This window comes from Propithecus coquereli, unplaced genomic scaffold (genome assembly GCF_000956105.1).
Source record: "Propithecus coquereli isolate 6110/MARCELLA unplaced genomic scaffold, Pcoq_1.0 Scaffold28, whole genome shotgun sequence".
Taxonomy (NCBI): Eukaryota; Metazoa; Chordata; class Mammalia; order Primates; family Indriidae; genus Propithecus; species Propithecus coquereli.
The window spans coordinates 9,301,577-9,322,382 of NW_012148396.1; the positions used below are offsets into that span (position 1 = coordinate 9,301,577).

The 20,806-nt window shown below is 52.9% G+C and overlaps 1 protein-coding gene across 1 annotated transcript in view; it reads right to left on the reverse strand.

Annotated features, from left to right (window-relative positions):
• Positions 1 to 20,806, reverse strand: part of AGO2 (argonaute RISC catalytic component 2) — a 53,285-nt gene that overhangs the window by 5,582 nt on the left and 26,897 nt on the right. Inside the window, exons 6-15 of the mRNA XM_012648153.1 lie at positions 20,094 to 20,181; positions 19,006 to 19,153; positions 18,079 to 18,198; positions 17,854 to 17,976; positions 15,047 to 15,180; positions 13,121 to 13,305; positions 11,691 to 11,850; positions 7,227 to 7,317; positions 3,874 to 4,068; positions 2,387 to 2,521 (exon numbers count right to left, since the gene is read on the reverse strand). Of these exons, the coding sequence (XP_012503607.1) occupies positions 2,387 to 2,521; positions 3,874 to 4,068; positions 7,227 to 7,317; positions 11,691 to 11,850; positions 13,121 to 13,305; positions 15,047 to 15,180; positions 17,854 to 17,976; positions 18,079 to 18,198; positions 19,006 to 19,153; positions 20,094 to 20,181 (1,379 nt within the window). The remainder of the gene's footprint in view (positions 1 to 2,386; positions 2,522 to 3,873; positions 4,069 to 7,226; positions 7,318 to 11,690; positions 11,851 to 13,120; positions 13,306 to 15,046; positions 15,181 to 17,853; positions 17,977 to 18,078; positions 18,199 to 19,005; positions 19,154 to 20,093; positions 20,182 to 20,806) is intronic.

Consider the following 20,806-nt stretch of genomic DNA (forward strand, 5'->3'; position numbering starts at 1 on the left):
AGGTGGCTATATGAGGATGGTTTTATATCTGGGTTCTCAGTTCTGTTCCACTGGTCAATGGTTCTATTTTTGTGCCAGTACCAAGCTGTTTTGATTACTATGGCCTTATAAAAGTTTGAAGTCTGGTAAATTGATACCTCTGTGGGTGCTATTTTTATTTGAGGTCAAGATGAAAATTGTGACTGGCATACAAATCTAAAGCCAAACTGGGGGTTGGGCCCCTCTAAGCACAAACACACCAGCGTGCAAGGCGGAGGAGCTATCAGGAGCAAATTTCAAGCATTCTTAAACTTTGTTTTTACTGATTTAAAATTTAATTGCATAACGACCAAAAAATATGGTTTATAAAAGACTTAAATCTGAAAATCTCTGACTTCCTTTGTCCTGGTAAGAGGCCAACTGTTAGAATCCTTCCCCGTGAGCTCAGCTGTCTGTAGGCAGCATTCTTTTTTTTGTTGTTTTGTTTTAAATGTGAGCCAAAGTTTTATCTGTTCATTTCTTGCATTTGAAGTACTCTTCAATGACATCCTTGGGCTGAGAATTTTTGCCAGTCCTTAATCACTACACAGCTGCAACCAACTACTCTATGGGTTTTTCCCTCTGTCAGTTTTACACAGGACTATGCCCCTCCCCTGGTTTCTGGTTGTCATTAACCTTAATTACATTGATATGGTGTTCACCACAAAGGGCCTCCACTGATGTGATATACACATGCTCATCAGTCAGATGCAAGCCAACAGAGATGGGCTTGGTGTGTGCCCAAGGCATTAGCAGCTTCACGAATTCTACGTGCAAGGCCACTGTGATGAGGACAGCCTTTAGCACCTCTTGTGAAGCAGCACTGACACCCATTACACCCCGAGCAGCACGGCCTTCCTCGGCCATGGCACTGGATTATGGGTGAAGCCGAACCTTGAATGTGCCTGAGCCTGAGCCTGAGCCTCACCTTTTTCCGAAGAGACAGGGTCTTGCTCTGTCACCCAGGCTGGAGAGCAGTGGCACAATTATACCATCACAGCTCACTGCAACCTCAAACTCCTGGGCTCAAGCAATCCTCCCGTCTCACCCTCCCAAGTAGCTGGGACTACAGGCACACCTGACTAACTTAAAAAAATTTTTTTTTTTTTTAGAGACAGGGTGTTACTATGTTGCTCAGGCTGGTGTTGAGCTCCTGGCCTCTAGCGATTCTTCCATTTTAGCCTCCGAGTAGCTGAGACTACAGGTGAAAGCCACTGCACCCAGCTATAGGCAGGATTCTAACTATTAGATCTGGCTTGTTCATGTCGCCCTTCCAATTTTCAGTCTTTATTCATGTTTGCCTGTTTCTGTTTCTAACAGAGGTATGTTGAAATATCCCTTTTGGATGGTGGGTTTGTGAATTTCTCCTTAAAATTCTGTTAGTTTTTGCTTTATTTTTATTTCCCTATATAACTTTAGGTGATGGTGTTAGGTACATTCAAGTTCCTAGTTGCTGTATCTTCTTGGTGAATCACTCCTTTTATAGTGACAAAGTATCCCCTTTTCTCATGACAACACTTGACTTCTGTTTGCCTTCCACTCACACAGGCAGCACTCCTCGTGCTCTGGCGCTGCCGGTCACTCTCCCTTGGTGCTGAGTGGACATCAACCCCGTGACTTCTGGTCCTTCTGTGTCCAGTTCCGGGGCTGCAAGTGGTGAATGTAAGGTCTCTTCTTTCTGGGCAGGGCCTCTTTTCTTAGGTGGCTACCTTGATGTTGTGCAGCTTAGGACAGTGTATCTAGGTGTGGATTTATTTTTGCTTATCCTGTCAGGAACATGGAAGACACTTTTAATCCGAGGACTCCTGTCTTTCTTCAGCTGTGGAGAATTCTCAGCTGTCCTGTCTACACACCGTGCCCCTTCCCATGATCCTGCTCCTCCCAGAGCACCTGTGAGAGGAACCTAGGGCTTCAACAACTGTCATCTCTTGCCTCCTCTCCACTCTGCGGAACGAACTCTCAGCACCACCTTCTCGCTAGCCAGGCTGAGCCCCTGGGGTCCCAGCTCGCTCTGCTCTGCCCATCTTTGGGGCTACAGAGTCTCCTGCCATGCTTCCTAACTCATTCTTTCTCAGAGCCACCTCTTTGGGTAATTTATTAGATAAATGACATCTTACCTGGACCTGTCCCAGACCTACAGGACTTACCAATTAAGAATTCTCACCAAACCGAGGAGAGCCCTTCTCTGGGTCCCCATGAAGACCCTTGGAGGACAGAGTCTCCCAAGAACCTGGGACACGGCACCGAGTAGCCAGCAGGTTCGCGAGTGTGGCTCAGGGTGCAGGGCTGAGGGGAGAGGGGCCCCCGGACTCTGAAACAACCGTGTCCAGCAGGAACGCGCACCGTGCGTGAGTCACGGGAAACTCACCCGCTCGTTCTTGTCGGTACAGAAGAGCCGCGTGTGGTGCCTCTTCTGCACCACGATGAACGTGATCCCTGGCTGGTAGTCCTTCTCTAGCTTGATACAGGCCTCACGGATGGCCAGTAACTCGTGGTGGAGAACCTAAGGGAAAGGAGGGGAGAAAGAACATGTTTACAGATTACGTTTTATGTTAGCAATGGGCCTAATTAAATGCTGGGTTTCAATGTCTCGAAAATACGTCTTGGGTTCTGGGTTCAGAAAACCCAGTTATGATTCCCACTGAGTGTGTGTGTTCTCAGGTGGTGAGAACAGAGAAAGGCAGAAACCTCCCCTCTTACGGGGAGGCCTGTGGTGCAGGGTGAGAGGGCCAGCAAGAACATTTCCTGCTGGAGGGAGCCCAGAAGGTTCTGTGAAGAGGCAGCCGGGAAGCTGGACCAAGAAGGTGCAGCACAGTAGTTGCCCCAGAAACACAGGCTCTGGCCAGGAAACGCCAGCTGCTCAGGGAGCGTCCATTCTGTTCTTCCAGGAGACCGTGGGCCTCAGAAGTCCCAGCCACTGCTTCCCTCTGGCCTAGGAAGGCCAATTTGCGTGTGCCTTGGCATGGGCTATCCAGCCTGGTGGTCAGGGCAAGCAGGTTCTCAAACACCTGGGATATACCCTCACCAGGTGTGGCCTGTGGGTTACTTCTACCCTCCTTGCTAATGCCTCCTGGGGGCACCTGGTGGGGAAGTGGAGCAAGGCAGAGGAGGAGGCAGCCCTGGCCGCTGGGGAGGGCATTCTGGGCACCAATGGCCCAAGTTCCAGGCCAGGATGGATTTATGACTGCCCACAGAGGTCACCGTGACCTGGAGGTGGTACAGGTGCTTTAAACCAAAGAGAACAAAGAAATCCCCTCCCTCCTCACTCGCCCCATATCTGTGATGACTCCCCTGCCCTCCCAGACATGGCAGCAATCCACGTGTGGCCTGCCACTCTCTCCACATCCAACGGTGGCCACACCCTGCTGGCCCCATGCAACAACCCTCATCCTGCCGCCCTGCACGAACCCTCCAGCCCGCACCTCACACTGCAGACAGGTGTCCCCCGGCATGACGGGGGGGCCTATCCCTCAAGGATGCTCTCCCTATACAGCTCTCAGCTGCCTACGAGGCAAAGCCTGGACTCTTGGAGAGCGCCTGGACAACCGCTGCATGTGGGCCCTCGGCCAGATGCAGAGCCCTCTCCCTCGCCTCTTGGTCCCCAAACACACACCCCTCTCTCCACTTCTTCCTCTGTCCTGCCTCAGCATGGTGGGCCCGACTCATGCCAGTGTCCAGACAACCCATCTCCCGTCTCCTCCTGACCCGCCTTCCACATCGTGACCAGATCAACTGTGGGGCAGAAAGTAAATTGCATCATTTGTTTCACTGGTCAACCAGGGAAGAGGTTCTGTGCACGGTGGGAATTAAAAATACTGGAAAAGCAGGGGAGAGGGGACTCAAAGAGGCGCCGACCTGCTGGAACTGGCCCTCGGAGACTCCGTCGCGGTAGAAGATGATGCGGGTCGGCTTGAAGCGCGTTGACTTGTAGAACTGGATGAGGAGCTCACGGACCATGGCGGCCAGGTCCTGGATAATCTCCTGCCGGTGCTGCTGCACACGCACGGTGGCGCAGTAGCGGTTGGGGTGGGCGTCCATGCTGCCCACCACCTGCGGGACAAGAGAAGAGCGTGGTCAAGAGCTCCTGAAAGCTCCCCATTCCGGGCATGTGCTGCAGTGGGGCCCAGGGATGGACACGAGCACCTCCACCCTGGACTCACGGCACAGGTGCCACAGCCGGCTATGCGCTCACCTTTCCGCTCTCTGTGAGTGTCTGGCAGGAGTGTTTATAAATATGTTTTAAGGCATATAAGTTTGCCCCAAGGTGTGTAATAAAAAACAGAAGATTATTCAGAACTTACTCTGCTTGTGATCAGATGTGGTTGAATTAATCAGTCCAAAGAAAGCAACTAGTGACAGTGTCCCTAGTGTTTTCAAGGTACATTCCTCTTCCAAAGAAGCCATTTGCACATCCACACACGGTGCCCAGAATTTTGGTCCCTAGCAACGGCAGAGCAGCCCAGAGGCAAGCTGACCTTGCATATAGTTGCCTGAAGGTGCCAACTAGGGAGAACAAAGAGAGTGGACTGGAGTCCCTTTATTAGGGGACTGGGCCGTGAGGCCTGGCCAGACCCTCCCTGTGCCTCTCCACCTCCTGGCTGGGGAAGGTGAATGCCCCAAATTTTGAGAAACACTGAGGGGAAAAACCTCCTTTTGTGTCACTGAAAAATAGAAACGATTTCTTGGCAATCTGCCTTCTTTGGAAATTCTTATAGAACTTAAGGAACTTCCCCCCAACTTAATTCTGTCACATGTTCCATGTCCTTGGTCCTGCTTTGGGCTATAAAATTTTTCTCTCAAACTGAGAGATAAATAAATAGACTCTGAAATGTTTCGAGTTGGGATAAACAGAAAAACATTAACATAAACAGAAATTTGCACCTAGTGATCAAGAAATGTGGGGAATGATGGGGGAAAAACACACAAATATCTCTGTTCCTGAAAACTCGAATAAACCAGGCTAAGCCTTTAAAAGTAGAGATACGGGTTGATGCTACACAATGTTTGTGCAGAAAAACAAAAGCCACCAGGGACCCGGTGAGGTGAGGCAGGAACAGGACGAAGGTGCCAGCCCTGTGAGCCGCTGGCCACCCCCACTGGAGGACCTGGCAGGCTGCTTGGACCCTGTGCCCTCAGCTGCACCCCAGCGTGCAGCTCCGCCCGGGAGCCCTAGGCGCTGGTCTTCGCTGACCGAAAGAGGAAAGGCCTGGAAGACGTTCAGTGAGATGAGAGATGCGATACGCACAGGAAGTGGTAGGACTGCAACTGTTGGGCCAACAGACAGGAATTACTTTATGTGACACTAATTTACTGGAGGAAGTGTGGCCTCTGAGTAACACCAAAGCACCTGCCCTGTGTTGGTTTTCCTCCACCCAGAGCAGCTCATCTGGCTCCCACATGCCCCAGATAGATTATCTGGTCCCATATTCCCTCCGGACTAATCAAAGAATAACGTTAACAGTTTCTGAGCATCTACTATGTGCCAGGCACTACGCCAGCGGCTTAACTACATCATTTCATGATAAGAGGTCAATATCCACTTCCTCATTTTACACAAAAGAAAGTTCAGAAATGTTAAGCTCAATTACCCAAGTGAAACGGAGAAAACATGGCTCAAGCCTATCTGAGGTTCAGGGCTGAGCCCACAGTCAGTGTTTTCACGCATAGTGTAGGGAGCTGGGGGTCCCCACACCCAAGGCTGTCACTAGCCGGACAGGCCCCCACAAGCAGGGGCTTTGGGTTCCAGTTTCTGCCCAGGCTTCTCTCGGAGGCGCTTCTGGCCGGGAGGCCAGGGGGATCTACAAGCATCCAAGAAGGCACTCGTGGGGACAGGTCCTGGGTGGTTCAGACTGATCACTGGAATAAAAGCCCGATGCTTCCTTCCCGCCACGTGGCTCCGTCACCACACAACACCGCCGTCTCCAGTTGGAGACAACTTTGAGTTAACATCCTTTGCTCTCTGCATTCCAAAGTTTAAAAACCAGACTATTAAGCATGCGTGGTTTGGTTCTGTCCTTTTAAACTAAAGGCCACGATAACAATTATACTGCCCCCTCTAGAGAACAATCACCCTGCGTCTTTCCACTAAGTGAACAGAGGACTGGGTGCAAAGCGCCACGTGCTTTGCCACTACCACCCTGAGTCCAGGCGGTGGCCCCACTCCCACCTGATGACGCTCACAAAAGTAAAACCGGGGACAGCACTACACTTGAAGCCAGCTCACACGCTTTTAAAAAGATTGCCTGGGGAGGGGGAAGGAGGGGATAGGTGAAAACCTACGTAACACCTAACAGGTACAACGAACACTATCTGGGTGATGGGCACACTTTTAACTCTGACTCAAGCATTACAAAAGTGATCCATGTAACCAAAAACATTTGTACTCCTGTAATACCCTGGGGAAAAAAAAAGATGGTTTGGTTGGATGTGGTGGCTCACGCCTGTAATGCCAGCCCTTTGCAAGACCCAGAAGGGAGGATCCCTTGAGGCCAGGAGTGCAAGACCAGCCTGGGCAACACAGCAAGACTCCATCTGTACAAAAAATTTATATAAAAAAAAATTAGCCAGGAATGGTGGCACATGCCTATAGTCTCAGCTACTCAGAATGGTGACGTGGGAGGATCACTTGAGCCCAGGAGTTAGAGGCTGCCATGAGCTATGATCACACCACTGCACTCCAGCCTAGGTGACAGAGTAAGACCTTGTTTCAGAAAAATAAAAAATAAAAATAAAAAGACTTAATAACAACAGTTGCCTTTAGGAAACTGGAAACAGGGTGGAGAAAGAAGGGTGGACTTTTAACTTTACTGTTTATGTTATATTTAATATATTGTAACAAAACCCAAAATATTAGAATGAGGCCCAGAATCTGCCCCACAGGCCAAGAAGCCATCAGGTGTCACGTGCATGCAGGTGAGATGAGCCCCTCCCAGCAGGCTGTCCATGCTGGCTGATTTGGTGGGGTCTGGTGCCATACTTTGGGACAGTGCTCACGTACCAACTCTCGCTGCTTCCTAGGACTTATTTGACGCCATATCTAGTGTCCTGCAGTAGACCCTGACTTTCCCAGCTGCACTTTAGCAAGCTTCATGCCTTTTAGGAAGGAACCCCCAGCCCTATTGCTGCAGCGGGACCTCAGGAGGGCTGTGGGTCCAGCACAGAGCAGTACGTCACCCACAGAGGACCCTGGAGAAAGTGCGGGCACTCACAGCAGCGATGGAAGGCTTCTTGCCGTCCCCAGCAGGTGGGTGAGTGACGTCTGCTCCCAGGAAGATGACTGGCTGCTGGAACACTGGAGGCCTGCAGGGAGAAGCACGGTCAGAGGCCAAGAAGGGCGAAAACCTGGACCTCTGATGACATTAGGTGCCATCGTCACCTTTTGGAGGTGGTAAGTGTATTGTGGTTATATTTTTGAAAAGAATCCTACACTGGGCATGACGCTCATGCCCGAGAGCCTAGCATTTTGGGAGGCTGAGGTGGGATGATCGCTGGAGGCCATGAGTTTGAGGCCGCAGCGAGCCACTGCACTCCAGCCTGGTGACAGTGCAAGACCCTGTCTCCAGAAGAAAGATAAAAAGAAAGAAAAAAGAATGCTTACCTTTTGACAGTACTACAGAAAGTCTCACAGACTAAATGATACAGGGTCTGAAATCTGCTTCAGCATATTGCAGGTTTGGGGGGGCCTGGGTGGAGTATAACCCAGACCAGACGGCCAAGGCTGAAGTCTGCCAAGGCTGGGGTTCAGGCCCATGAGGGTTCACTGTCCCAGACGTTCTACCTTTGTAAACACTTGAATATTTCCAAAGTGAAAAATTACCCCCAAAAGCCCCATGGTCTGTTACTGGACCTCCGGATGGCAGCTACGCTGACAATACTCCTGGTTTCTCAGCCGTGGCATGTCGGGGGCCGGGTCATTCTTTGTTGAGGGAAAAGTCTTCAATGGCATCTTTGGCCTCTATCCACTAGTGCCTGCAGCATCCCCCAAGTCCTGACACCCCAAAATGTCTCTAGACATTGCCACACATTCCCTGAGGGCAAAACCACCTCTGCTGAGAGCCTTTACCTGCTGAGTGTCCTAGTGCCACTTCCTGAGAAGGCGTCACCCACAATCGGGGGCCTCCGCCGCTGTGTGTTCCACAGCTCTCCCTGCACCTCACTTTCTCTTCTGAGAAATGGAGACGACGACAGCACCTCCCTCTGGGAGTGCTTGTGAGGGCGGAATATGCGCCAAGTGCTACCCCAGGGCCTGCACCCCCCCACACACACTCGCGGTTAACTCGCTTGTTCTTCCCACCTCCCAGCCCCTACCCCTCATGGGCGCCGAGTCTTCCCCCTGCCCTGGGCTGGGGAACGTGGTCATGGGCAGGGTGTCCGCATGGAGTTAACACCTGCCATCTTCCTGTAATTTTTAGCGACTGGCCAGTCCCACTTCTACCCTTTGGTGCCTAAAGAAATTTGGTTCTTCTGCATGAAGGACTAGAGTTATTGCCAGGAACTGGGAGATACTGCCGCTTCCGGAAAGAGACAAAGACAGCCAGGAAGAGGACTCTCTGCGACTGAATGGGCCGAGAGTTTGGTTTCTCTGAACACCAAGACCAGCCGAGGAGACGATCGTGTTCTAGGGCTGGCTCAGGACCTCAGCACACAGGGACTTGAGAGCCTCTTCCAGCCTTCCAGATGCTGCCCCAGGTGTGTGCGAAATCCCTGCCCGGGGCCCTGGCAATGGGGCCGCACCTCTCCTCACCCCTCGGTGTTCCTGCTCAGTGCCGTGTCCCGGCCTGTGACCCCTGCTGTGTCCCTTCGAGGTGCCCTTTGTTCCTTCATGGTACCTTCTGCTCCCGAGGCAACCTGTGTACCCTGAAAAGCTAGGGACCTGCCAGCAGGTGGGCAAGAAGAGCAAGTTGTAGGGGCACCGTGAAGTTGGGCACTCGCACCTACAGGTGTCTCAGAGCCTGTGGCCAGAACCTGCAGGGGACTAGGGAGGGGAGCTGCCACGAGTGATGCCCCAGGCTCCCAATGGGGACTACCCATGCCACGCAGCAGCTGTGGAGACGGCGCTGCACCCATATCCCAACTGCGTTAGGGTCAGGAAGGATGTCTGCACTTCTGATCACCTTCACAGAAGAAATCAACTATCAAACGTGCCTGTTTCTGGAAGCAAGACTCACCTAACAGCATTTCTATGTAAGGGCCTAAGTCAGATGCCACAACAACAAAAGCCGAGCTCTGAGTCCCTCCACTCAAGGTGCCATCACTCTGCAGCTGCCTGGGCTGCCAGGAGGGCCGCCCAGGGGTCCTGGGAAGTGCCCTTGGTGGGATTTCCACTGGCCAGCAGCTCTGGGGATGCATTTACCCTGCTCTGGGTGCAAGCACCATCCCACTACGCACCCCGGCAGAGTGGAGGCAGAAGGGGAAGAGGGATTTGTGTTCGCTTTATGCGTGCAATCCACAAGTCAGTTTCCACAAAAGCTATAATCCCCAGCATGGCTCCAATCACACCTGGGGGCTCCCGCTGGGGGTGCCCCACACACCTTGGGCAGCGGCTTGCTACTCCCTTCCCTGGCACGGCACTTTGCAGGCCCCTGGGTACTTCCTGCATCATCACTGTCACCACTGCTACTGTGTGGAGGTCAACAGCCGAGAGAAGGTGAGCCCCTGGACTGCATGCGTCTCAGTCGTACGAGCCACCATCCCCTCTGAAAGCAGTCAGACTGGAGGCTCTCCCCACCCTCCCCACCCGCGTCCCCAGGCACAGGTGTGACTCACTCCCTGCCTGTGCCTCCCCCCACCCCCAAGCCTTCCTTAAGGCAAAGCTCCTGCTGTCAACAGAACCCACTACTGCCCCCTGCGGGGCCCAGACCCCTTCTGGGCATACTTCACGCTGCCACGGCAACAAGGTCACCAATGACTTCCACATCACCCAGACCAACAGTCAGGCCTCAGACCTGGCCACACGGGGCTGATCTGCTGACCTCTTCCCCTTGGCTTCTCCTTCTGCCCCACACTCCAGCAGCTGCCACTGCAGGGCCTTGCACGACTGTGCCCTCTGCCTGGGGGTCTCTTCCCACAGGCATCTGTCTACATGCTTGCTCCCTAGGAACCTGCACTGTGCACACGTGCCACCTTCTCAGGAGACCCTCACCCTGCTGAGCTTGTCCCCTCCCCTACATTGTGGCTGTGCACCCGTGAAGTTTTGTGTCATGTATCACATCTATGAACATCTCGATGGGGTCCCTCCACCAGAGGACTTAGGTCTCTGTGCTCACAGCCTGTGGCCCAAGCTCCTTGCACACAGTACACACAGAGCCTGGTGACTGACAGAACAGCACTTCCAGCTGCCAGCCAGCTCCTGGTAAACCCTCGTTTATCCCCGTGAGCTCGTGTGAGTGAAATTATACCTCATCACAGAGCCAGTACCCGGTACCCAAGTTCAAACCTGTCTGACTCTAAATCTTTTCCATGTTATCATAAATTCAATAGAGTCTTCCCAGCTGAATTAACAGTATAACTCGGTGGTTCTCAAAGTGTGGTCCCCCGGTCCAGCGTACCAGCAGTGCACGGCAACTTGTCAGGAGTGTAAATCCTTGGGAGTCAGACACTGTGGGGCAAGCCTGGCGGGCGGTGCTGGTGCAGCACAAGGACACTAAGGTAGCTGAGGGTGGCTGGAGTTCTATGCACACAGGTGCTGCTCACTAGTGGCCATTTTCCTAGCACAGAAGGTACCCAGCTCATGACAGTTTGACTTGGGATTTGCAACGCTACGATGGTATGAGAGTCATAGCATCTGGTACACTCCTTACTGACGCAGGGTTTATGAGCTCACGGCTCCATCGTTGCTCAAGGAGCTCCTTAGATAAGCAAAGCACTGGCTGCCCACTGTACTACCCCTCCTGCACCCACGTCTGACTCGCTGCCCAGTCCTCAGAGCCTTTGTTTTTACTGCTGTCATCCACAAGTGAAGACAGTTGCTGGCATCTTTGAAAACATCTGTCATTCTGAAGACCTCTCTGTTTGCCTGCATCAGAGGGTGGTACTCTTGGAGGAGGGGCAAAAGCTAGCCTTGGCCCTGCCCTTGAACAAGGGGGTGCCACACACTAGCCCCAGGGGGTGTCTGAGGAAGGTCCAGCCCCATCACCCCCATTGGCCTCAGCCCTCTGAGGCGCTCCGCCACCCTTCCTGCCCTGGTCTGGGACCTGCCACCAGCGTGCTCCTATGAGGAGCTTTTCAGTCGAAAACGCGAAGTCCCAGCATGAAGCAGCATCTACAACCAGCCTTGCTTGTGACGCGTAGGGGATGCCCTGGTCTGTGCAGCAGCTGCTGCCCCGAGGGTCCACGAGGTGAGACAGGGAAGCCCAAGTTCTGTCCAGTGGGTGGGCCCCTTGCTCACTTGTGTTCGAGGCGCAGCCCCACAACTCCTGTCCTGGGACCACTGGCCCTGGAATGGGGGAGGAGACTCTTCTCCTCTTGTCCCGTCAGGGCCCTCATCCCTGTCTGGACACCTGGCCATGGACTCAACCACAAGCAGAAGCCCTGGTCCCCGTGGGCAGCCAGGCTGCACCTGACTTCTGTGCCCTGCTGCGTCCAGGACAGTGCTTGGTCCTGGTGAAGGGGCCCTGCTCCCTGCGCACCGCGCCCCCTCCCACCTGGAATCGCAGTGGAAGGGCTGGCCTTACCTGCCCTGGGGCAGCAGGATGTTGTTGACACCTCCCAGCTTGACGTTGATCTTCAAGCAGAGGTTGGACAGGGTCTGCGGCGTGGTCCTCTGCACGTTCTTCATCTGCACACACTGTGTGGCCATCCCCAGCACTGTGTCTCCCACACGCTTCACCTCGGCTGTGGGACAGGAAAGGCACACATGTAATGGCTTTTGCTAGCACCCCACCCTTAGCTGACCCCGAGTGGCAGCTGTCACCAGGCCCCCGCTGCCCACCTGAAATGCACGCCGATGTACAACCACAGCTGCCACCTTGGGCTTCTTCCACCCCTCCTCTAGCTGCGATCAGCCCTGGAGGGGGTCCCTGGCCAAGCTGCCTGGAGTCCTGCCTCTGCACTGCCACGCCTCACTCAGGAGGGGACACTGGGCAAGTGGATCTCACTCCTCTAATTAATGAACAAGACCATTTAAGCAACATACCCAGGGCCCCAGCAGGGATGGGCAGAGCCCAGCCAGAGCAGAGGACTCGGCATTCCTGAGCAGGAATGACACCTCCTAGCTCAGAACCCGTGGCTACAAGGAAACGCTCCAGTAGTTAAAAATAAAAACATTGGCATCCTCAAAATCCCTGGCAAATGCAAACCCAACATCAAAGAGCTGTGTGTGCCACCCCCTCTATTCCTGGAGTCTTTCGTGAAGCAACTGGTCAACTGCTCACTGGGAAGCTCTGTGGAAACAGTGACTCCTAGCACAACACTGGCAGGATGCAAAAGCCAATGGTTTTCTCTTTCCTTCTTTTTATGGATGTTGAACTTGGGAGGGGAGAAGTGTGGCCTCTACGTGTCTGTAATCTGTCACTGGTTAGATAGGAGATCATGTGGGCAACACCACCATGTCCTAGATACTTCCCTCTGCCCCACGGCCCCCAACATCACAGGTTCCAGTTCCAGTACCCCTCCACCAACACCTCTGGGTTCCTCCCGTGCTTTCGGCAGACTTAAAAGAGCTTTCACCTCACCGTGTCAGCATCACCTGTCTGCACGTCTCTCCCTCCTACCCTGGGAGCTTCCTGAACAAAGAGGCTGGGTCTGACTTATCTCTGTACTCTCTGGGGTGGGTGCAGGACATTTAAGCTGGATAAATGTGAACTGCCCTTTGGCATAAGAGACTTGGACCAGTGACTCTTATGTGGTGTGGTAGACAAGATGCCTACACAGCCCTGGGCTCTGTGCCTGAGGGTCCTGTCACTATGGCCCCGGACCAGACAATGAGGGAGGCCCTGAACACAGGCTTGGCAATGACCAGACACCACCTCTTCTTTCTCAGGCTCGCGAATGCACCCAAACCAAGCATTTCCTCAGCGCGGCAGAAACACAAAAGGCCGCGGGCTGCAATGGATACCCATGGAGACGCGACGGCTCCTACAGCCAGCAGGGCCGAGACACCTACCGTACACGGGGGTTTTGCCGGGCAGGATGACAACCACCAGCTGCAGGCCCGCATACGTGTTCTTCAGGTGCCGGAACATGGGCTCCACGCTGTCCGCGCCCTGGGCGTACTTGCAGAAGCACGGCTGGCCCTGGATGGGCATGCCGGCATCCCTCGAGATCTTCCGGAGCTGCTCGGTGAAGGACCTGCAGGACGAGGCTGGCATCACTAAAACGCACGGCAAACGGCAGAGAATTCAGGCCAACCTGAGGCCCTAAATAAAAGGCACGATTTTCATAAAGCTAAAAGCACTTTTATTGAGGTCAGTATCAAAGTTGTTCTTAACTCCTACATAAAGCCAGAAATCAAAGCTGCATCTCCTAAATCACACTAACTCATGAAAAAGCTTCAACATGCTCGACATATACACATTAAGTTTACTGAAGGTCACCTGTGGCTACTCTGCCACGACAAAACAGCAGACTTCAAATCAGGTTCGTGTTGCCTCATCGGCCGTGACACTCCCTGCACACGGTGACAAGATGCTGTCCTTGTAAAGCAAGGCATGGAGCAGCTGCTGCCCGCCCAGCAGCCTGAGCTGCCCCTCACTCGAGTTCTGGCGCAGAACAAGGCCAGGCATCATCAGGGCAGGAGGTTGGTTCTAGCTAGCTGTCCCTCTGGAATTTTCCCCAGTTGTTCCACTGGGCACAGCTTGGACTTGGATGACATAATCATGAGCAAAAACAAAACAGCCCACAGCTAGAGTAACACCAGCAGCTAGCAGCGGCCGGCCTTGTGAAGCTTGGGGTGGGGCACAGAGACAGATCAACGGCTTCTATTTTAAGCTGAAAAATAAAAATCATGACACTTTCTACACTAAGGGTGAGGCCACTGTGACTCCTCCCAGCCAGTTAGTGTTCAATTTCCCATACACTGGAGCAGTAAAGAAATGTGCGTGTGTGTGCGTCTGCACTTTTAGTTCTAGCTAAAAGCAGAAGGAAAGGCTCAAGGACAGAAGACAGGGTGGGAGAGACCCAGTGTTCACCTACTTCAACTTTGTTTCCCAAACCCTCTCTGCGCTTCCAGCTCTTCTGCCAGCAGCATGGACAAGGCAGCCCGACACGTCAGCTGGGAAAGCAGCAGCCTTCAAAATCCGCCCTTGCTGGAATGGCCAAGTACCAGCTCCACCTCAAAGGCCCTGGGGTCCTCCCTGCTGCCCCCAGCAAGTGGGAAGCAAAAGCTTTATGTTCCCTTAGAAGTTTATCTAGCACAAAATCATGAGCCACACTGCTGTGTGATTCCTGCCCTGCGGCAGGCCCGGCCAGTCCCGGCCAGTCCCATGCCCCTGACCCTGCTGAGGGAGGCATGCGAGTGTCTGGGTGAAGACAGCCCCCTCCACGGCACTCGGGTTCCTGGGGGGCTGGCTCCCCATGCGAGCTACCTGGGCAGGTGGCAGGGGCGTGCACCAAAGCTCTGTCTCTCCTCTTATTTTAACTACACCCCTTGCCTAGGGAGAGAAGACAATACTCCCAGCCCCCACCAATCCTCTATCCGACCATCTCTTCCCCATCCTGTCTTCAGTCTCTCCTTCTCACTTAACTTACACAAATACAAAGCTAAAGCGTTTTTTAAAATAATGTACCTCACTCAACCTGATTTTCTCTCTTGCCTCTACGTTTCAGCTCCTCCCTCAGACCCTGGTTTGCTTTGTGCGTGGTCCACACAGCTTCTCTGTGCTCTTTCCTGCGGGGGCCACGGTGAGGGACACAGGTATCCACGTGCCCTGCCTGCCTGGCCTGATCTTTGACAGGGAAACGTTGCCGGGCCTGACATCAGAAACCCACCCACCCCAAGGCCAGTCTTCCACGTGGTCAGTTGCCTGTGCCCAGCCCCCCCAGCCCCCCCAGGCCAGGCTGGTGCCGCAGCTGGCCACACGGGTGGGCTTACTTCAGATGGACTTCCGTGCACTGGCGCTGCGGGGCGAAGCACGCGATGGCCCACACCTTGATCTCAATGCCCGTGTGGAACTGCTTGTTCCTCATGTCCCAGACACCCTGGACAGGGGTGGCAATGGCTTTATTCTGCAAATGGTAAAAAGTTCAGAGTAAGAAAAAAACGGGAAACGTATTTCTCTAACCTTGGATTTGGTCCCTCTCACTGTTGGTCCCTGACCAACAATGGCTCCTTCTTAAGAGCAAGAACTACACCTTTGTGTTATCCCCCATCTTGACCTGCACTGCACACGTTACCAGGGCAGGTGGGTGGGTGGATGGCAGAGGGTAGACAGAGAGCTGGATGGAGGCTGGCCGAGCGAGCAAAGCGGGCGCGTAGGGGCTAGGCCAGCAAGGCAGGGAGGCCTGAGCTCCACTCAACCTTGAGTAGCCTGGAGAACAGGAGTACCTTGCGATGCTACAGGAAGGCTTTCTCTTCTAGAAAATGCTTTCCCTTGTTTTCATCCAGTGGCCCATGAGGCCGGCGAGGACTAAGCCTCAGCTGTGTCCATTCGGCATGCCACTGCCTGCTGCTATGTGAGAAACGGAAGCTGCTCCCACTTGAAAAGGGAAATACGAAGCCATGCATCTGCTTGGTTTTGCCGTCTCTCAACTAGAAAGGACCAGCCCCCAACGTCATCACGTGAGGAATGTCTGAATGGCCTTCGTATGATTCCCAAGGAGAAGGGCCAGGTTAGGAAGGGCTGGGTCAGGAAGGGCCGGGCGGGGGCACAGGGGCCACTGCAACCCCAGGCCCATGGGCCTGCTGGAGGAAGGACACAGCTGTGCCCGAGTTGCTATCATTTACTCTGTAGAGGCCTTTTTTTAAAAAAAAAAAAAGAAATAAAAGCTTATTACAAAAGAAATAAAAGCTTGTAAAAATCAGACGCATCGTAGAAATGAATTCTTTTGTTTGCTGTGCTTTTATAACTGCTGCCTGCTCCCACCAGCCTCCTCCTACACAAGACACACCCACCACGGACAGCCTGGGGCTGCAGCCTGCAGACACACACACGGTTTCAACAGAAAAGGGCCCTTCTTACAAGTGTACTTCTCGACCTCAGTGCTACTGACACCAGGGCTGGGTGATTCTGGTCGCAGGACTGCACTGTGGGCTCTCTGTCTGTCCCACCTACCCAGAGCTGTGATGATGAAAAATGTCTCCAGACACTGCCAGATGCGCCCCAGGGGGCAAAACCACCCCTGGCTGAGAACTCCAGCTGCACACATGGCTTTGCTGAGAGGATATTTAACTTCTTGCTCTAACACTGGACTAGGGGTAGGTAGGGCAAGAGATAGGTAATATTTCTTCCCAATAAAATGTTTCAGGGATCTGGAAAACTGAGCTCCTTTGGAAACATCACAAGCTCTCTTAATCTCTACAATTCTAAGATTTTTGCAAGGTTAGATTACACAAGCGATTTTGTTTTCCAGACAGCTCTGTCTTTGCTAAGAGGCAGAAAGCTGAGAGGACAGACAGAGCAGGGCCGTGACAGACGGCTGGACTTGAAGCTCCACCTACCCACGGGGCCACAGGCCTCTCACTGTGCTGGGCACCTCTTGGCTTACTCCTGAGAGGGAAACTCACGCTCTTCCCCCTGGGGTTGCAGGGGAGTTGGCAGATGCTGTGTTTGCACAGTGTCTGGGGCCTGAGGGGAGGACATGCAAGCTGAAGAGGGGCCAAAGGGCCTTGCTCAGAACCCTCCTACAGAGACCCGGGCAGCAACCTCTGCCCACCAACAGGGACACAGACCCCGTGCTAAGGACTGCTGAGCAAGTCACAAAAACAGGACTCGCATCTCACAGCAACACGGAAGGACCAGCAAGGTCTCAGTGAGCTCCAGAAGGAAACATTAAGCAAGAGAGAAGCGAGGCACAGAAGTATATTTAATATAATAATATTATTTGAACAAAAAAGGGTGAAAAAATACATGCATAATCCCTGGGTGATTTTACAAAGGAGAAAGATAACACCAACTGCTTCCTCAGAGGGCAACTAAGAGCTGGGAAAAAGACACTTTTTTCCCAGAATTCTTTTATATATTCTAAAACAATTAAAAAACAACTTATAAAATAAGAAAAAAACCACAAAAAGAGTAAAAGCTTGCTACAGGTCTCAAGGACTAGAGTCAAACTTCACTGGGTAAGAAGGGTGTTGAGTCAGGTGGAATCCTTCCACCGACATGGCTGATGAGCAAAGGCTGATGCTAAGGCCCCCAGAGAACCCCGGGCGTCCCTCCTGGCGTGGTCACCCCAGCCCTCGCCCACCTGCCCAGCATGCAGAGCTCTGTGCCCGAGGGCCTAGCCAGGAGGGAGTGGGAGGAGAGGTTTCTCGAGCACTGCCACGCTCGGCAGTCCGGACACCTTTGGTTAAGCGCTGATGAAAACCAGAAGTAAAACTGACAAAAACAAAACACAGAAAAATCCCAACTGCTATGTTTGCTAACAAATGCCCACAAAGCAAAAGCTAAAGAATAGAAAAACAGTACAGGCTTCTGGGAAGTAATTCAACACCGGCAGAGTGCCCATCACACGAAGAATGATGCTTTCTAAACTTTGACAGGATAATAAGAATTAACTTTTGAAAACATTAAGGATAATTCCGAAAAACTTTAAAAATGTCCAAGGAAAGTCATTCCTCTACGACATCCTAGGTTTGGCCTGGAGTAGAAAGAATCCCCGTACCCTGAACACGGTCCGCGCCGCGGGTGATGGCTCAGACATGTACCCGATTCCCACAAGCCCGCCAGCGGCTGCACATACCCTGCCCCCGTAGAGGATGGAGGGCGGCTGCAGGACCCGCCCGGTCACATCTGTCATCTCATCTTTGACCATGATTCCAAATTCACGCACGTATGGGTCTGTGTTGAAACTTGCACTTCGCATCTGGAAAACGGGAAAAAGCAGCAGAGTCAGAGGGGGTCTTTGCTCTGTCTATCAGCCATGTCTGTCCAGCACATGGGTCCCCACACCGGGACTGACACTCACCAATTTGCTAATCTCTTCTTGCCGATCGGGCGCCGACCTAGCAGTCGCTCTGATCATGGTTGAAGTCTGATTGTCCGTTAATTTTTTAATACACCTCTGTCCCGCCACTATGTTACAGACCTGTGAAGATGCAGACATGCGTCAGTACCGCACTGGGCACAAGCAGTGGCCAGGGCTGGCAGGAGGCTCTGAGGCAGAGCATGAGGGCTGCCGCCCTGGCATGCCTGGGACCAGGTCTTCCTCATCCACGGGCTGTGAAGCGCCCACAAATGCCAGAGGTGGTGTTCCATGGCCTTCCGGTTCACAACAGAAATCCCCTCTAAGTGACCCCAACGTACCACAAACAGATCCCACAGCCTCCGTGCCCAGCCTGCCAGGTGGGCAGGGCAGGGCAGGGCAGTCCCGACAACAGTTTCTGGACTCTGTCCTCAATGGATGCGAGTGTGAAACAGGTGAGCACGAAACTGGCTGCAGGTGCAGAGTCAACCTGCTGGGCCAGGGCTCTACCAGAACGATTAGAAAAGGTCTGAGAACCTGAAACACTGAAGCAAAGGAATTAAATGCATTGCCTGATTTCAGTGTTTGATCTTTTCCCAAGGCAAGGATTTTTCAAACAGTCTTGAAATTAGACAAAAAGTGAACGAAGAAACAGTGTGTTTACTGAGCACTTATTTCCTCATGCCAGGGACCTGCTGGGCATGTTATACACAATCTCAATCCATCCTCATACTAATCCTACAAGAAAGCTATGAATCCCGTTTTATTAAAGGCAAAACTGAGGCTTGACAAAGTCCACTAATGCACCCAAGGTCCTACAGCAGCAGAGATGACAACTGGACCTGACCGGGGCGTGGCTGTTCTCCATGCAGCATGGCCACGGCCCCAGGGCTCCCAGCCCTGTAGGCGCAAAGGAAGAGGGCTACTTGCCTCCAAGGGAAGGTAGGTGTGTTTCTGCTCCTGTCCGACTTGTAAACATGGGAGGTGGGGGTAGCGCAGAACCAGCTTGTGCCTGTCCTTGAAGTACTGGGCCACCGTGCATTCTACTGTCTGTCCGCTCTCCTGCTGCAGCGGGAACCTGGGAGCAGAGAGGCAGCTCAGGCCAAGAACTTGCCAGGGCACCATGGGAACAGACCGCCAGTGCCCACACACTGCACCCAGGGCTGCTCTTAGGTGCACCTGCATTTCCAGGGTGATGTATGGGGAGCAAACATTCAAAGCCCTAACTGGGAGTGAAAACCAAATCATATCTTTTGGATTAAATGGAATATTCCTGAGACCCTAAATTCTTGTTTTGTCTCTGGAGGTGGGAAATAAAAAATACCTACACGTATATAATACACAATAATCATAAATTACCCACCACGTCTACAGTATACGTAAAAGACTCGACAAACGAAGACAAATCCAGGAAGCCAGGCCTGTGCATCTTCCAGCAGACCACAGTGACCCTGAAGGTCATGTATATGCCAAGGGCTCCAAGTGCCCAGAAGACCCCAGGTGGCGCATGGGAACCAAGTCTATCACTTGCCCCCAAAATGAACACGTATACAAGACATCACAGCACTATTGCAGCCAGTCTAATTACCACATGCACCTGGATACCACACTGTGTTCTTGACACAACACGCAGCAGAAGGCAGAAGCACCTAGCAGATCAACCAGGGGGTGGGGAAGGGGCAGTGGCCTCCATCAATGCTCAGCTCTCTTCGCACCACTCCCCCGGCACCGAGGATCAGACAACACACACAAAAGACCCCTCTCTCACCTGTGAACTTTACGAAGGAAACATGATAGGGGTCCCTGTCCTCCCCGCCCACCACATGGGTGGAATTTCATTATTTGAGTTTATTTTATTAGGTGAAGTTTGGAATCTACTGAGCCATATAAGTTATAGATTTGGCATTTAAAAATAGAATGAGATGATCCTTTCCAGAAGAATCATTGCTCCAGTGTTTGGAAACCTGATTGATAGCGAGAGCTCGAGCCGCTAGGAGTACGAAAGCAAGCTGGTTTACGTTTGGTGGCTGGCGGGCCGGCGGGTCACGTTGCAGACGCGGTACTTCCTCTTCATCTGCCCACAGTGCGTTATCTCCACCTTTAGACCTGGTGACACAGAAGGGCAGGCTCCGCTCATACAGGTCCTGGCCGCAGACCCGAGTCACACGAGCGCTGGAGCAGCTGCAGGGCTCCCCCAAGGAGGGCTGACACACGGGCCCCCACGGACACCACAGCAGGACCCATCTCATCTACAGGGATGCCTCTGGCCTGAGAAACAGCTGAAACTTGGAACTTCCGGCCAAGGCCACAAGAGTGAAGATACAGTGGCCATACACACAGGAGACCACGCAGGGCTCAGCTTAGAGTGCGGGTGTCTACCCCAGGTGTTCTGTTCCCCCCCGGGCTCATCACTGTACCAACGGGCACTGCTGATTGTCTTCAGAAGGACAGCTGCAGTGGGCATGGCTTTTGGACAGAGCAATGGGCACCCACCATAGAGCCACCAATGGGCAGGAGGATCCCAGATGGGTCCTGCAGCCAGGGGTCTGCACTTGCTGGAGTGGAAACCAGACCGAATGGGGGCAGACACCCGCCCGGGTTGTGTGGGGCTTAAATGACTGCAAATGAAAATGCCTCACATTCTAGAACATTATGAAGTGCCAGTCACAACCTCGTCATGGCTCTCTAAAAGGGCATTTCTGGTCCTGACATTTTTTTTTTTTTTTTTTTT